At 41.3% G+C, this 15,531-nt stretch overlaps 1 protein-coding gene across 1 annotated transcript in view; it reads right to left on the bottom strand.

The window, feature by feature from the left end:
• Positions 1–15,531, bottom strand: part of trappc9 (trafficking protein particle complex subunit 9) — a 598,494-nt gene that overhangs the window by 374,600 nt on the left and 208,363 nt on the right. Inside the window, exon 19 of the mRNA XM_043689331.1 lies at positions 8,397–8,507. Coding sequence (XP_043545266.1) covers positions 8,397–8,507 — 111 coding nt within the window. The remainder of the gene's footprint in view (positions 1–8,396; positions 8,508–15,531) is intronic.

Genomic DNA, 15,531 nt, shown 5'->3' with positions numbered 1-15,531 from the left:
GAATGACCTAGACTTAAGGAATCCAGATCTCCACAAAGCCAGAAATGCCGAGGCAGTACCAGACCAAGTTAGAGGCCTAAACCAACTGTCTGGACATCCACTGCTTATGACAAGGTATAACAACATTATGGGATACAAAATGCAGCAGAACAGGATAGCAGACAAAGACACTTCCCTCCCTGATGTGCTCAATGTTTTCTATGCTGAGTTCAAGCAGAATGCCAGCAGCACAGTATCACCTGCCCTGACAGCTTGGATGCATCTGTTCCCTCCGTCACCGCAACAGCCATCAGATCAGTCCGAACGAAAACGACAGGATAAGAGAGTCCACAACCGAGCATTTAGATCCTGTGTGGACCAACTGGTGGAGTATTCACCAAAGTCTTCAACTTCTCCCTCCTATAAGTCGTAGTTCGCACCTACTTCAAGACGACCACCATCATCCTCATACCTAAGAAAGCACATGCAACGCGCCTTAATGATTATTACCTAGTGGCTCTGATCTCGACAATCATGAAGTGCTTCGAGAGGTTGGTCATGGCCCACATCAACGCTCGCCTCCCAGCCTGCCTTGACCCCCTGCAATTTGCCTACTGGCCTAACAGGTCCACAGCGGATGTCATTTCCCTATGCCTACACTCACCCCTGGAATATCTAAACAACAAGGAGAAAGTGAGGATTGCAGATACTAAAGGTCAGAGTCAAGAGCATGGTGCTGGAAAAGCACAGCAGGTCAGGCAGCATCCGAGGAGCAGGAGAATCAACATTTTGGGCATAAACCCTTCACCAGTAATGAGGCTTGTGTGCTGAGGTGCTGAGAGATAAATGGGAGGGGGATGGGGAGGATGAGGCAGCTGAGAATGTGATAGGTACATGAAGGTGGGGGGGGGAGAAGGTGATAGGTCAGAGAGGAGGGTGGAGCGGATAGATGGGAAAGGTGATGGACAGGTCAAGAGGGTGGTGCTGAGTTGGAGGCTTGGGATTGGGATAATGTGGGGTGAGTGGAAATGAGGAAACTGGTGAAATCCACATTGATCCTGTGTGGCTGCAGGGTCCCAAGGTGGAATATGAGGCGTTCTTCCTCCAGGCGTCGGGTGGTAAGAGTTTGGCGATGAAAGTGGCCCAAGACCTGCATTTCTTTGGAGGAGTGGGTGGGGGAGTTGAAGTGTTCAGCCACAGAGAGGTGGGGTTGGTTGGTGCAGGTATCCCACAGGTCTCCTTTGAAACAATCCACAAGTTGGCATCCTGTCTCCCCAATGGAGAGGAGACTCCCTCATCAGATCTACGCGGTCCCACCCCCCTCCCACTAACCCACACTCCACTCCCAGCACCTTCCCCTATCACCACAAGAAGGGCAAAACCTGCACCCACACCTACCCCTTCACCTCTGTCCAAAGCACCAAAGGATCCTTCCACATCTGACAGAAATTTACCTGTACCAGTTCCCCAAAACTTTATTTTCTCATTGGAAACTGTTTATTCTATGTAATCTGAAATAGTCCTAGAAATGCATTTCTATTGACCTGTCCCATAACAGAAATTACCAGTTACTTCTAGTTTTTCTGCTTTCATGCCAACATAATGACCCTTAATAAAAAGTTCAAAATATTAGTTCTGGACTCATTTGGAGTGTGAGATTCAATCATATTATGATTGCTGCAAATCAAGGGTGCTAGAAGATCATTAATTTATCCTATCACAACACCAGGTCCACAAGGTACCAACTTGAAAACATTCTATGAACTCATCAAGGCTATTTCTGCCCATCTCTAAGTAGACTGAAATCCTGCATGATTAACACCATTCTTTTCTGATGATCTCCCATTGTTTACTTTGTTTACACCGCAAGCTACCATGTAGTTTGCTGATCCGAGCTACCCGTCTGTCCTATATTTCAAGCATTATTCTTCTATAACTGTTTATTTAGCATCCATCTAAATGTTCACAAACAAATTGATTCTAATTTGTTATTCATCTTTTTGAAGTTAACCTTTTTGTTGTGGACTTGGCTCATGATGCTAGTATAATTGAGTACCCAATGTTTCTTGCATGTTCAAATATCAAAGGCTTTCATCTCCAATTTAAGTGTTAATACAGAGCCTCTCCCTGCCAAAATCTCAAATAAGTATCACCCATATCACAATATCACCTTGAGACTGTTGAGAGTCCCAATATTATGTTTCTCCAAATTGGCAGGTATGAGGTGCCAGACTCCATTTCAATATAATATGCAATTTCTCTGTTTATTCTTACTCATGCGCAAATAAAAAATAATTTTATTGCTAGGATAGAATTACATGGCTTACTAAATAGTTTCATGAATGGCAAATAGTTTCTGGAGACTTTACTTTGCAATATGACAAAGTGATGATGATCTAATTTGATGACGACAATTCTGCAACTTGTAGTCACAAAGAAGTGGTGCTCAACACCCAGAAATGAAACCCTGCACAATCTTCTTCAGATGCCAGCATGAAAAGTAGTAAAGTCATTGCTTATATAGCAATATTAGCCTTTCACTAAACATGTTACGACATATAATGTTCAATACATGTCCAAATGGAGTAAAGCAAGAGTTCAACTATTGATAGGACAGAGTAAAACTTGACTGAAGCAATCTTGAAAGATAGTAAGAACAATGCTTATGAATATTCACCCACTGTACTGCCTTCTACGTACGGATGATAAAAGGAAAAAGAACAAACTCCAACCTAATCAGGGAGCAAACAAATAACACGCTTTCAAGTCTCGGACTAACATTGTTCTGTAACTATCTCATCCTCCGCTTAGCGCATTTGAAAAGATCTTTCATCAATTTCTCATTCAGTAAAAGTACAGACAATGCATTAGTACTGAGGTAACAAGGAAATAAAATGCGCGCATGGGCATATATGTTTTACATAATACACATCTATCATTATTTATTTTAATTCAAGTTAACATTCACTGTAAATGTTAAAATAATCCAAGCTTTGTTTTTTCTCTTAAACGCAATAAAGCTGAAACACGATAGTCTTTGTAGTGAGTTCCAAAGAAGAGTAATATCAGACTCAAAATGCTAACTTTATTTCTCTCTCCACAGATGCTGCCAGATCTGCGGAGTTTCTCCAGCTCTTATATATATTTGCGATCTTTTTCCTCTATTTTTACTTCAAATTTTGGAATTTCCAAGTATATAATTATTTATAGACACTGTACTAGTTTAAACCCTCTTAACACCATATTTGGCAACTATTTTGTTTCCCCTTTCACTACTGTAAGCTTGTACATACTTCTGATTATTATCAGTCCTTTGTCTGAGGCTAATTCAGATTACTGCACAAATACATGCATGAATTTCAACATGGTTTTAACAGAGGCTTCCTGTGAAGCATTAGTCTATATTTCCGCTGGCCTGCTCAGTTGGCTGGTCAGCTGGTTTGCAATGCAGAGTGATCCCATCTGTGTGGGTTCAATTCCTGCACTGGCTGAAGTTATTTAGAAGGATTCTCCTTCTCAACCTCTCCCTTAGCCTGAGACATGGTGACCCTCAGGCTGTCTCTCCAATGAGAGCAGAGTCCTATGGTCTGATCAGACTGTGGTTACTTTAAAGAACACACACTCCACATAAAATTCTTTGTATGATTTAGTAACCGTTAACACAATACAACACATAACAGCCAACATGTTGCAAGTGTGATTTCTAGAAAAATTGTAGTAGCAATTATTTGAACAGAAAGCATCAATAACTATGTTGCTTAGAGTATTTTTAGTTAAATTCATGTTAAACAAGATTTCAAAACGACTGGTGATAATATCAACATGGCCATTATGCATGACTGTTCTGCACAAATGTGTATTATCTAACGTCATTTCCCAAATGCAAATTCTTACACAATGCCAGTTAAGGACTATACTTACTAGAGTTTAGACCGGTGAAAGGCGATCTAATTTAAGAATACGAGATGCTGAAGGGAATTGATAGTTAATGTACAGCAGATGCTTCCCCTTCTGAGATAATCTAGAATCAGAGGTCAATCTTAGGTTAAGACATGGCAGATTTAACAGAGATGAGGAGGAATTACTTCTCTCAAAGAGTTGTGAATTTACTATCTCAGATTGCTGTGAATGCAAGGACATTGAATAATCTTGAAGAGCAGATAGTTACTTTTTAATTAGTAACAGACTAAAAGAACAAAGAAAAAAAACAAAGAAAACTTACAACCCAGGATCGGCCTTCCAAACCTGAGCCGATCCAAAAGTACTGTCTAAACCTGTCGGTCAATTCCTATGTATCCCTCTGCTCCCCACCTACTCATGCATTTGTCCAGACGCATCTTAAATGAATCTACTGTGCCTGCCTCTACCATCTCTCCTGGCAATGCGTTCCAAACGTCCACCACCCTCTGCGTGAAGTACTTACCACGTGTATCCCCCTTAAACTTTCCACCTCTCACCTTGAAAGCGTGACCTCTCGTTATTGAATCCTTCAATCTTGGAAAAAGCTTTTCTCTATCCACCTTGTCTATACCCTTCATGGTTTTGTAAGCCTCAATCAGGTTCCCCCTCAAACTCCTTTTCTCTAATGAAAATAAACCTAACCTACTCAACTTTTTTTTCATAGCTAGCACCTTCCATACCAGGCAACATCTTCATAAACCTTCTTTGCACCATCTCCAAAGCGTCCACATTCTTTTGGTAATGTGGAGACCAGAACTGTACACAGTATTCTAAATGCAGCCAAACCAATGTCTTGTACAATTTTAATGTGACTTGCCAGCTCTTATACTCAATACCCGCACCCAATGAAGGCAAGCACACTATATGTCTTTTTGACCACTCTATCCACCTGTGCAGTAACCTTCCGGGTACAATGGACCTGCACTCCCAGATCTCTCTGCCCATCAACTTTTCCCAAGGCTCTTCCGTCCATTGTATAATTCGCTCTAGAATTAGTCTTGCCTAAATGCATCACCTCACATTTTTCTGGATTGAAAACCACCTGCCACTTTTCCACCCAACTCTCCAGTCTATCTATATCCTTATGCTTTCTGCTACTCAACTAATCTTCGTGTCATCTGCAAACTTGCTGATCATACCAACAGTGCCCTCTTCCAGATCATTTATGTATATTACAAACAACAGTGGCCCTAACACCGACCCCTGTGGAACACCACTGGTCACCTTTCTCCATTTCGAAAAACTCCCTTCAACTACTACTCTGTCTCCTGTTGCTCAATCAGTTCTTTATCCACCTAGCTAGAATACCCTGCACATCATGTGACTTCACTTTCTCCATTAGTCTACCATGGGGAACCTTTTCAAACACCTGTCCATGTATATGACATCAACAGCCCTTCCTTCATCTATCAACTTGGTCACTTCCTCAAAGAGCTCTAAGTTGGTAAGGCACTATCTCCCCCGTACAAAACCATGTTGCCTATCACTGATAAATCCATTCTTTTCTAAATATAAATAGATCCTATCCTTCAGTATCTTCTCCAGCAACTTTCCCACCACTGACGTCAGACTCACTGGTCTGTAGTTACACGGAATATCCCTACTACCCTTCTTGTTCAGGGTGACAACATGAGCAACCCTCTAGTCCTCTGGCACCTCACCTCTATTTAAGGATGCCACAAAGATATCTGTCAGGGCCCCAGCTATTTCCTCTCTTGCCTCCTTCAGCAACCCGGGATAGATCCCATCCGGTCCTGGGGATTTGACAACCTTAACCTCTTGCCTACCCAACACATCTTCCCTACTTATGTCAACGTGATCCAGACTAATCAAACTTCTATCTCTAATTTCAACATTCATCATGTTCCACTCCTCAGTGAACACTGATGCAAAGTAATCATTCAGAAGTTCACCCATTCTCTCAGGTTCGACACACATCCTTCCTTCGTTATCCTTTAGTGGACCAATCCTTTCTCTAGTTAGCCGTTTGCTTCTTATATAAGAATAAAATGCTTTGGGATTCTCCTTAATTCTGCTCGCTAAAGCCATTTCATGACCCCTTTTAGCCCGCTTGATTCCTCGTTTAAGACTTGTCCTACTCTTCCGATAGGAGAAAGTGAGGTCTGCAGATGCTGGAGATCAAAGTTGAAACTTTATTGCTGGAACAGCACAGCAGGTCAGGCAGCATCCAGGGAACAGGAGATTCGACGTTTCGGGCACAGGCCCTTCTTCAGGATTCCTGAAGAAGGGCCTGTGCCCGAAACGTCGAATCTCCTGTTCCCTGGATGCTGCCTGACCTGCTGTGCTGTTCCAGCAATAAAGTTTCAACTACTCTTCCGATATTCTTCCAGGGCCCGTTCTGTTCTTAGCTGCCTAGACCTTATATATGCTTCCCCTTTCCACTTGGCTAATCGTACAATTTCTCCTGTCATCCACGGTTCACGCATCTTGCCCTTCCTATCCTTTGCCTTCAACGGGACATGCCTATCCTTTGCCTTCAACGGGACATGCCTATCTTTTAAAGCCTCTCACATCTCAAATGTGGACTTCCCTTCAAATAGCTGAGTCCAATCCACATTTCTAAGCTCCTGCCTAATTTTGACATAATTGGCCTTGGCCCAGTTTAGTGCTCTTCCCTTAGGACCACTCTCTTCTTTATCTACGAGTATTCTAAAACTGACAGAATTGTAGTCACTGTTCCCAAAGAAATCCCCCACTGCAACTTCTACCACCTGATCTGGCTCATTCCCCAGTACCAAATCCAATATGGCCCATTCCCTAGTCAGACTATTGACACACTGCTCTAGAAAACTCTCCTGGATGCTTCTTATAAATTCTACCCCATCCAGACCTCTGGCGGTAAATGTATCCCAGTCAATGTTGGGAAAATTAAAATCTCCCATCACCACTACCCTATTGCCACTACATCTTTCCACAATCTGTTTACCTATTTGTTCTTCTACTTCACGCTCACTGTTGGGAGGCCTGTAATACAGCCCCAACAGTGTAACTGCGCCCTTATTTCTCAGCTCCACCCATAATGCCTCATTACCCAAGACCTCCATCGTGTGCTCCTTTAGCACAGCCGTGATATCGTCCTTGACCAGCAATGCAACTCCACCCCCCCCCCCCCCCCCCCCCCGGCCTGTCTGAAACGTCTATATTCTGGAACATTTAATTGCCAATCGTCATGCCTTTCCTTCAACCAAGTCTCTGTGATTGATTGAAATTGGACAGGAAAGTATATTTTAGACAGAGATGAGATTAGCTAATGATTATGTTAAATGGCAGAGCAGATTTGAAGCACTGAACAGCCTACTCCAGTTGCTAGCTCACATTTTCCTGTACATGACCATGTGCATGTGCTCAGGCTCTGTGATAAGAAATAGGAAATAAGAACAGGAGTAAGCTATTCATCCTCTCAAACTTGCTCCTGCATTCATAGCTGACCCGACATTCCTCATGGAGGAGAAAGTGAGGTCTGCAGATGCTGGAGATCAGAGATGGAAATGTGTTGCTGGAAAAGCGCAGCAGGTCAGGCAGCATCTAGGGAACAGGAGAATTGACGTTTCGGGCATTAGCCTATCTTTTAAAGCCATTCCTGAAGAAGGGCTAATGCCCGAAACGTCGATTCTCCTGTTCCCTAGATGCTGCCTGACCTGCTGCGCTTTTCCAGCAACACATTTCCGACATTCCTCATGTCTCCTTTCCTAATCGTTTCCCTATAACCCTTGATTCCACTACTGAGCAAGAATCTACTACAGCCTTAAATATACACAAGGACCAAGGTGAGGAGTTCTAAAGACTCTGAATCCACAGAGAAGAGATTTCTCCTCATCTCAGTCTTAAATTGCTTGCTACCCTTTATTCTGAGACTATGTTCTCTAGACTGAGACTGAGGGGAAATATCTTCTCCGCATTTACTGTGTCAAGGCTTTTTACAATCCATGTGTCTAAATGAGATCAATTCTTATTCTTCTAAACTCAAGCAAGTAGAGTCCCAAACTGTTTAATCTTTGCTAATAAGACTTAGCGCATGCCAAAACATGATTATGATAGACAATTAAGAGGCTGGAGAACACAGCAAGAGGTGGTGAAGAAGTCAACATTCTGGTATAACGCTTCTTCAGAAATGTCGTCACAAACACAATCACATTGGTTACATCAATGTTACTGTGTTTGTGCACTATTATTGCAGATATACATAAATAAAAATGACTGGTTAACTTAAATCAAGTTACTGCCCATGCAAAGATGGAATGACATGTAAAATTGGCATGGACTATGATTTCAAATTTCTTAATATCATTATCCATTGAAATGCAATTAAAATTTTCTGCCAATCTTTTTCCATCTTTAATTGAGACATCAATACAGGAGTCTTTCCCAAAAAGAGAGACTTGAAATTTTCAATTCCATCAAGTTTGCAATTATTGATCAGGCTATCAGTCACCTACCTCTGGCACTCTCCAGCATGTAGGATCAAATCATCATTGTTTTTTGCACTAACAGTTAGTTCATGTTCTGTTGAATTGAAGACATCCAAGAGAAGGTGACATTGTCTGGTGCTGTTGGAACAGAAATCAGCAAGTTTAATAGCACATTAAAAATTATGAAGTTTTGAAACAGATAAGAGGTAAAATGTTCATGCTTGATTTATATTTCACAATTTCACACTACACAGTGTGGCAGATTTTGGGAATATTGTTTCAACCAACCCCAATATAAGATCTTAACTTAATTGACGCCACAGAAAACTTTTCTAACAGAAGGTGGACCCCTAGTCAGCAAAAAGCACCAGGTTACCTATGTTTAACTGCAAATAGTCAACCAAAGGGTCTTGTTGCCAGTACATCATTAGCTGTGCTTCTCATTCTTTGGGCTTCTCTTGGTAGTTTCATGCGCTCAGCACAAAACCCAAACATCTGCAGGCATGCCTGTGAACTAGTTCAGTCTTTGATATTTTTTGCCTCCGCAGACAACAGACTAGCTTAAATTTTGTGCAAGGTGTCCATATGTGCACACATTATATCAGAAGATAATTAGTATCATGAATCGCAAACATTCATGATCCAGAATTAACAGCTAAGGTCAGGGTAGGTGGTTTCACTGATACAGGTTGGGATGCCATGAGCAACAAAGGCTCACTGCCGTAATATCAGGGTCAGAAGGTGTACTTAGCCACAACTCTGGAACTAATGATCTACTGGAGGATTTTTCCCTCCATACATGGGACCTGTCACCTTACCCCTCCAAAACAATCATATTTTTATCCTTTTGAAGGTCCCTCCATTCTGATGAATCTTTACATTCTCACACTGTCCCAGGGTCCCAGTGAAAATCAGGGTGCTCCAAGTCAGCACTAGGTAACCACCACCATCTGCACTTTCAAGAGAATAGCTCCACCATTCTTGCTTCCAGCAACTGCAGGCTCAGGACTCATACTTGGTCCCAAAACAGGGACTAAATCCTGTCAAGGAGTCAGTGTGCCAGACAGCATTGTTGGGCTCTAACTGCGGTCAGTGAATCCTTGGGATTTATAAAGTATATAAAATGGCCTCTTCTGATATTTGGCAAGTATTGGGTTGAATCTGTCCAATTAAATTTTGTCTTCAAGCAATTGCCCTGTGCTACATGCTAACTGTTTCAAAATATGCTTGCAACTAATGATTCAGATACACAAGTTGTTCAGTAAATCCAACTAGATAGAACTGGCTGTCCTTTTCCTTAGTGTTTTCAAACAGAGGCAAAGAAATAAAGTAATTCTGCCAGAACGCGATAATAGAAACCATTCAGGAGGATGAAATCTTTCTCAAGAATCTATTTTTAGTGGAATAAAAGTTACATCATGCACAAGAGCATGCTACTGACTGGAAGTAAATAACGATATGTATAGTCAATGCATAATGTCACACATTGTATGTTGGCTATTTTTGGTTTCTTCTGTCCCAAGACCTCCCCATAACCTGAACTGTGGTAATTATACAACCTGCTTCAAAGATTCTGGCCCAGATTATTCCAGCGTAGATGGGTGTTGCACCCAGAGACCCTCAAGAATTGTCACTGTAGAAGACTCAAAAGGAATTGTTTGGGACATTGAAGATTCCACTGGACAATTCTCTATCTCTGGAACCCTCTGAAAGTCTCCATTTAAATTGGAGAACTCAGTTTGGAGAAAATTAGTTCATAGCTACTCAGAAAATCTTAGACTATGAAATACACCCTACCCCTTGCCCAGCTGGTAACCTACCTAATTGGCATCCTGACATCCTATCCTCCTGGTATTTTAAACTCACATTTACCTTAGCTATTTACTGTTTGACAGCAGCTGTCAAAGTGGCTGTCCATCATTCTGGCCATTAAGTTTTCGATAATGTCAGTGGCTGCTGTGAAAGGTGGTAGGGGATTTGAGGGTGGGGGTGTTCATCTTTTCCAGCAAAATTACTTATTTCTTCCATTCGCTTGTCTATGAACCAATAAGAAATCATCCAACATTTGGTCTTAGGCTTTCGTGATTCTGCTCATGAATTGTTTCAATTTATTAATTAATGGGATGTGGCCATCATTGCTTGAGAAGATGGTGGCAAGCCATCATCTTGAACTGATGCAGTCTGTTTGATAAAGAAATTCCAGCATTGCTTACTGACGGCGAGTCCCAGAATTTTGACACAGCAAAGAAGGAATTTGCTCAAGTCTAGAGTTTACACACATTTCACTGTAATTTGTTGCTGTTTTGAATACCACATTGATATTATATGTAATTCTGACACATATTTTGAATATGGACACATTAGCTGCAATATTCACTATGTATAAATAATTTACCTTGTCCTAGTTTTAATTTATGCCCTATCCTTTCCATATTGCATGCTTAAACACAAAGTCAAGCAAACGGGTTTACAGATTACAAAGTCACAGACAAAAACAAACTATTGTTTACCCAGTATGAATAACCAGACAGAATAATGATCAAAAACAACAAATCGTCATCAACGTTTTGCTCTTGAATTCAAGTCAATGAGGCATAGTTGTACTGCTTCTGTGGTGGAACGACCTGAGACTAATCATCTCCACATAACCCAGAGACTGTGGTTGGATCTTTCGGGCCAATTTAAATTTGTAATACTATTCTTTTATCAGCTGAGTTAGACTACCTACTGTACAAATCTGAAGTTACATCGGCATATTTTGGTACCAAACTACTAGTATACAGAAGAATACCTATGTGCATCTCTCCCATTCTCCAAACCTTATTTTTTGCTTTAATGTACAAACCACACCAGTGACAATTAGAGTTGAGAAAGAAAAAATGCTGAGTAGCATATTAGCTTGAATAATTTTATTAAGAAAAAAATGCTTTCTGAAAGGATATTCATCTCACTTGGCGAACTCATTGTATGGTTTAATGAAAACATAAATGATTTGTCAGTGCACATGTCTATTCACAATAAATTGTTTTTCAGTTTCTTTGCTGTCAACCAAGCTATTTTGAACAAGTTACCTATTACGCTGTATGATTGAAACCTAGATATAGCAGCATTACAAAATCAGTCTGTCATATTTCCCAGACTTGAGCTTTGTGCCTATACTGCATTCACTGACAATAGTAACCGAGTCACTCTACAGTCAGGTAGATAAGAAATTACCAGTGTGGTATACATATATTGAACTGATGATTTAAATTCCCTGACTGCTTTTCCCAAAGTAAAGGGACAAGAAGCATTGCAAAGAAGTAACAGACATCTTTCAAAATACATATTACAGTCCATAAAAAAATGACTTTCCTAGCCCATATGCAAGATCTAATTAGAATTAGCGGCTTGGGGAAAAAAAATAGATGAAACACAGCCTAACTGTTTTGTTCACAACAAATTCAGGCTATCTTATAAAATGGAGCAGAAACAGACTCTAATGGGCAAGGTTATAATGCCAAAACATAACATTTGTCAAAGCAAATTATTGCAAATATCCTGCAAATTAACATGTGTGTTTTATCATTAGATTAGATTACTTCGTGTGGAAACAGGCCCTTCGGCCCAAGTCCACACCGACCCTCCGAAGAGCAACCCACTCAGACCCATCCCCCTACATTTACCCCTTCACCTAACACTACAGGCAATTTAGCACAGCCAATTCACCTAACCTGCACATTTTTGGACTGCGGGAGGAAACCAGAGCACCCGGAGGAAACCCACGCAGACACGGGGAGAATGTGCAAACTCCACACAGTCAATCACCTGAAGCGGGAATTGAACCCGGGTCTCTGGCGCTGTGAGGCAGCAGTGCTATCCACTGTGCCATCCACTATTATTATATAATTATTATATAAGCAACATCAAGATTATTTTAAATATCTATAGTTAAGCAATACTGGCTAATTTTAACATTGGAAGTATAAAGTAATGGAGTGGGGAAAACAACACTTTCATTACAAGTAAGTGAACCAACAAATTCAAGAATTGAACTTTAATTGATCTCTATAACCTCAATAGGCCTCTACATTATCAATTCTGTTGTATTATACTGTTTATATGGGATAATGTATATTATAATTGTACATGGGTAACCTTTGAATTTAAGATACATTTGCAAAGAGGAAATAAAAGACTGATGATTTTAAACACAGTGCCAAAACCTGAAATGAGATCAAATATTGGGGTATCTTTGATTTAAAAAAAAAGTTCCAATGCTTTCAAGAATGGGGAATTTTCTAACATTCCCTGTTACTTCAACTTTTCCTGACAACTTCAGTTAATTTGCACTGTAGGCATCTACTTGCGCTAACTACATGTACACTGTATCTCCCTATCCAATGAGATTTAAGGATTAAGGAAGAGGAAAGGACAAGGAGACTACAGGTTTTTTTTTTAGGTTACTTAGTGTGGAAACAGGCCCTTCGACCCAACAAGTCCACACCGACCCGCCGAAGCGTAACCCACCCATTCCCCTACAATTACCCCTTTACCTAACACTACGGGCAATTTAGCATGGCCAATTCACCTGACATGCACATCTTTGGACTGTGGGAGGAAACCGGAGCACCCGGAGGGTGCCCATGCAGACACGGGGAGAATGTGCAAACTCCACACAGTCAGTCGCCCGAGTCGGGAATTGAACCCAAGCCTCTGGCGCTGCGAGGCAGCAGTGCTAACCACTGTGCCACCGTGCTGCCCACTACTGGGACAGTGAATGAGTGAATAACAGTCAAATAAAAATCGAAAATGAAAGGGATAGCAAGAAGAACTGTAATGTGAGAGAGAGAGTAAGGAAACAAAAAAATGTAAACCAGACTTTTTGAAAAACATCTCAACAAAAATAATTTACTATATGCACGATTGAGATTGTTTAACTTGTTCCCTGGGCCAAAGAGATTGCCTGACATTGCATAAACAACAAGGATGCTCTCCAATGAAGTGTATGCCTATGTCACAGCATGTTAACTTCACACTAGTACAATTCTGCAGCTCATTGTTGAGCTTTGTCCAGCCCTGGTTTTTCCTGTATAGCTACAATGCTGAAAAGAAATTATGAAGTTTCCATATCAGTAGGGAGGAATTCAGATTTATTCGCTTTCAACAACGTGGTCTCAAGACTCTTTCTTTCATTCCTTCAGGGGATATGGACTTTTCTGGCTGGCCCAGCATTAATTATCTGTCAATTGAAAAGATGGTATTAAACTGCCTTGAGTCGCTGTAGCCAATTTGTGCATTTGTATGCACAATGCTGTTAGTGAGGTAGTTCCAGAGTTCTGATAGAAGTGAAGGAATGGCAAATAAAAACTGAAAGAACTGTGGATCCTGTAAATCAAAAACAAAAACATAAATTGCTGGAAAAGCTCAGCAGATCTGGCAGTATCCGTGATTAGAAGTCAGCATTAACAGTGAAGCTTCCGCAGAACTGGTGATAGATTTCCAAATCAGGATGGTAAGTGTCTTAGATGTGAACTTGCACATGGTGGTGCTTCTATCTATCTGTTGCCCTTGCCCCTTCTAGATAGTAGTGGTTCAGAGTTTGGAAAGTACTATTGAAGGAATCTTACAAGACTATCCAAGGGACCTTGGTGAATTATGCATTGCATCTTGTAGGTGGTACACACTGGTACCATTCTACATCAGTGGTTGTGGGAGCACAGTTTTATGGTGGTCGATAGTGCACCAATCAAGCCAGCACTTTTGTCCTGGACAATGCCAAACTGCTTGAGTTCTGTTTAAGCTGTGCTCATCCAGACACGTGGACAGAATTTTGATCTTATAGATGATAAGCACCTTTTAGGAAATCCAGAGCCAGGTTCAACACCACAGGACCCCCAGTCTCTACTGTTTTAACCACTGTATTGATATTTCTATTGTTGGCTCAGTTCACTTTCACATTAATGATAACACCCAGAACTTTGGTATTAAGCAATTCTGCAATGATAATATCATTGAATGTCCGGGGAAATGATTAAATTCTCTCAATCTGAAGATTGTGATTGCCTGGCACAAATGCTTCCTGCCACAGAGTCAGGTCTTACTGCATTTGAACACAGAACTGCTTCACCATACAAGAAGCCACAAATGGGAGCAACTCAGCAAATCCCTCATCTTATGGAAGGAAGAATCATTGATGAAGAAGCTGAAGTTGGTTGGACTTAGAGTACTACCCAGAGGAGCTCCAACAGTGAAACCATTGAGATGATTGACATCCATCAACCAAACCCACTTTCCAGTATGCTAGGCAGAGAGATTTTCCCTTGGTTCCTAATGACTCCAATTCTGCCAGGACTCCTTGATGCCATGCACAATCAAATTGTGCAGTCAAAATTGCCACTCTGACCTCACCTTTGGAAATCACCACGGAACTATATATGGACCAAGGCTATAGTGAGATCAGGAGCTCAGTGGTTTTCGCAAAATCTAAACAAAGCATCAGTGAGCAAGTTACTGCTGAATAAATGGCTCCTGGCAGCACTGTTGATGACCCATTCCTTCATTTTTATACAGTGTAGACACATGAGCATTAATTGGGCTGGTTGGATGGTCCTGCTTTTTTCTGGACAAAACATATACCTTGACAATTTCCCATCAACTTGGGTAGATGCCAGTATTGGAAGCTGTACTGAACCGCTCGGATAGGGAAATTGCAAGTTCTGCAACACTATTGCTGGAATGTTGTCAGGGTCCAAAGTCTAGGCAATATCCAGTGCCTCAACCAATGCTTCAGCCTCATCACTTGTATAAACACACAGACTGCTCCTCAGTATTGAGATCGGCAATATTTGTGTCGACTTGTCCTCCACTTAGTTGTTAATTGTAGTACCATCATTCACCTCTTGATATGTCAGGCCCCCAGAGGATGGACCTTATATGTCAGTAGTGTGATCACTTAGTATGGTCAATCGCCCAGCGATCCACTTCTTTAGCCTAGAGGTAGCCCTGTGTTACAGATTCACAAAGTTGACACCTTATTTTTAGAGACAGCGAGGGGAGTGGGGGTAAAAAGAGAGAGGAGAGGGAGGAAGGAGAGAGAAAGAGCAAGACAGAGGGGAAGGAGGAAGAGAGAGAGAGAGAGTGAGAAAGAGGGGAAGAGAGAGAAAGGGAGGGAGGAAGATGA

Source organism: Chiloscyllium plagiosum, chromosome 4 (assembly GCF_004010195.1).
Source record: "Chiloscyllium plagiosum isolate BGI_BamShark_2017 chromosome 4, ASM401019v2, whole genome shotgun sequence".
Lineage (NCBI taxonomy): Eukaryota > Metazoa > Chordata > Chondrichthyes > Orectolobiformes > Hemiscylliidae > Chiloscyllium > Chiloscyllium plagiosum.
Note: the sequence above shows the minus strand (reverse complement) of the source record. Positions and strands in the feature narration are given on the sequence as shown.